We start from the raw sequence: 2,587 nt of genomic DNA on the forward strand, positions 1-2,587 counted from the left end.
CGAGCATCGACTCGAGCTGAGCCGTCATGTCGTCGACCTTCATCGCGGGGCGCTTGTGTGTGGTGTTGCCTTGTGCCGTGATGTTTCTCTTGCATCGAGGTGCTCCCCGATGACGTATGTGCCTCTCGGGCCGTCGTCTGTTGTATGTAGATGGACGATGTACTGGGACCTGAAATCGATGACAGTGACTTCTTTTGACGGTGAGATCTGTTCGCGAATGATTCTCTTCGTGATGGAAGCTTGACTTGGTGTGAGGTTGAAAATTTTAGGTGACCTACCCTCGCCGCGACGCCAAATGTGTGGCCGTGTTTTTGGTGGGGAAGCTTATTGGGCAACTGCGATCCAAGGTACATGACGACAATGGAATCCGTTCGAACATCCAGACGAACGATCAACAGTGGCCATCACTCCCAAGATCACTCGAAGCATGCAGTCAGAGGAATAGACCCTACATTTTTTTTCTTTCTAAATCACGAATCAAGCTTGCTTGCCGACCAACGCAAATACATCGCTGGCCATGATGAGAAAAACAAGACCTTAAAACACCAACGCAGGACCCCAAAACCGAGACCCCTACGCAATACAACCAACGCGAGCCTTTTCCCAATCCAGTACGCCAGACAAAAAACCACCGCGGCCCATCGTGCCCAGGGATATCTCCCGTCTAGATATATGCATCGAGTCGTGAAAAATGTGCAGACGGTACAATCATCCTGAATCCGTAAGGGCGGCGAAATGCAAAAAACGCCATGCTCGCTGGCAATCAAACCACTGCCACGCCCTGTTCTTTCTTTCCTGTGCAAAGCCTCTCTGCACGCCTTCTCTTCCTCATGCTTCCATGCATGCAGACAGCCGTCTCACATGCGCTCGTCGTCGACCACCTCAGTCACGACAATCGTCGGCTGCTTGGGCACGCTGGCCCGGCCAGCCTCCTCGGCGCAGTCGCCGTCGCACCTCTGGCGCGGGACGGCAAAACATTGCACAGCACCAATGACGGCGACGACGGCGCTGCCGTACCATGCGAGGCCCGAGCAGTTGATCTTGGTGCCGTACGTGTACAGCAAGCCGGCAACGGGAGGCGCGATCATGCGGCACCCGGCACTCGCGCTGGCCGCCATGCCGTTGAGCTTGCCGAGAGCCTTGGGCGACGGCGCCGCCTCCTTGATGAGGATGAGGAGGAGCGGGTAGAGGATGATCGACAGCACGTTGCGCACAGCGAGGCAGAAGTAGATCGCCGGGTAGACCATGGCCTCGGGCACGAGCAGCAGGTTCGGCACGAGGACGTAGGCGATGGGGTGGAGCACCGTCACCGCAATGAACAGCTTGTACACGCCGAATTTCTGGGCAGCGAGGGGGAAAATGACGGCCTGCACAAAGAGCGCAATGACACCGTTGACACCCATGATCATGCCGACGGCCCTGGTCGTCATGCCGAGACCGCCAGCGCCGAGGCTCCCGGCGACGGACGAGGCCGCCGCAGAGAAGAGGCTCATGCTGCCGCTGTCGGCCCGGTCGTCCTCGAAGAAGATGGGCATCAGGTGGTCGTACGTCATCGAGTGGTAGGTGAAGATGCACAGCGCCACGACGAGCGTCATGATGCGCTTGGTAAAAATGTCGTACGACGGCTCCTCCTTCTTCTCGTCGAGCTGCGCCCAGTCGCCGGCGCTCAGGCTGCAGCTGCGGCCCCGGACGCTGCCGTACGTGTCGTCACGCAGGTCGACGGCGGGCCTCTTCATGGCGTCCGTCCGTGGCGAGCAGCGGCGTCTCCCTCGGACACAAACGTGCTCGGCGCCATCGACGATGCGGACTGCATGTCGGGGTGGGTCTCCTGGAGGAGGAGCCAGCCGAGCACAATGCTGACGAGGAGAAGCGCGGCGCAGACGAGGTTGGGCAGCAGGTAGGGGAAGTTGTAGAACAGGCTGCCGACGGGGAAGGCCTCGGGCCACGACTTGTGCGGGTTGGCCATGGTGCCACCAATAAAGGGGCCCAGGATGGTGCCGATGGACCAGACAAAGGGCATGACCGAGTAGGCGCGGGCTGCAAAATGTTAGTCTTGTGTGTTTGTGTCAAAAAGGGGCACACCAGATCAACTCACGCTCATGTTCAGGCTTCTTGACCATTTCCCCGACCATGGTCTGGATGACGCCAATGTTGCCGTTGAGGAGACCGCCGAGGGCCCGTCCGATGAGGGCGAGCCAGATGTTCGAGGCAAAGCCGACCATGACCAAGCTGAACATGGTGCCGATGCAGCCGATGAGGAGAACAGGCTTGCGGCCAATCTTGTCAGAGAGACCGCCCCAGTACATGCCCATCAGGGCCTCCGCCAGGGAGAAGGCCGAGATGAGCAGGCCCGCGTAGAAGGATGCATCTTCCTCGTTTCCTACCTCGTACCTCTTGACGAGCTCCCAGGCGTAGGGAAAGATGGACGTGAGGGCAATGGGTTCCGCGAGTCGGACGATGGCTGTCAAAGTGATTAGCCTCTCGTGGGCCGAGGAATGTTGGTGTCTTGGACATGAAGACCTCACCCAGGAGAAAGAGCTGGACAGTGGGGAAAGGCGTTTTGGGTCCCGAAGAGTAACTTCTCTTG

General features: G+C 58.8%; 1 protein-coding gene across 1 annotated transcript; it reads right to left on the bottom strand.

Moving 5' to 3' along the window:
- Nucleotides 1–857: 857 nt before the first annotated feature.
- VDBG_00958 (conserved hypothetical protein) lies at nt 858–2,312 on the bottom strand (the record flags this gene model as incomplete). Its single annotated transcript, XM_003009229.1, has 3 exons — nt 858–1,692; nt 1,782–2,037; nt 2,096–2,312. The coding sequence occupies 3 exons, from the start codon at nt 2,310–2,312 to the stop codon at nt 858–860; spliced, it is 1,308 nt and encodes a 435-aa protein (XP_003009275.1).
- Between the last annotated feature and the right edge of the window lie 275 nt (nt 2,313–2,587).

The sequence above is a fragment of the Verticillium alfalfae genome, genomic scaffold (genome assembly GCF_000150825.1).
Source record: "Verticillium alfalfae VaMs.102 supercont1.1 genomic scaffold, whole genome shotgun sequence".
NCBI classification, from domain to species: Eukaryota; Fungi; Ascomycota; class Sordariomycetes; order Glomerellales; family Plectosphaerellaceae; genus Verticillium; species Verticillium alfalfae.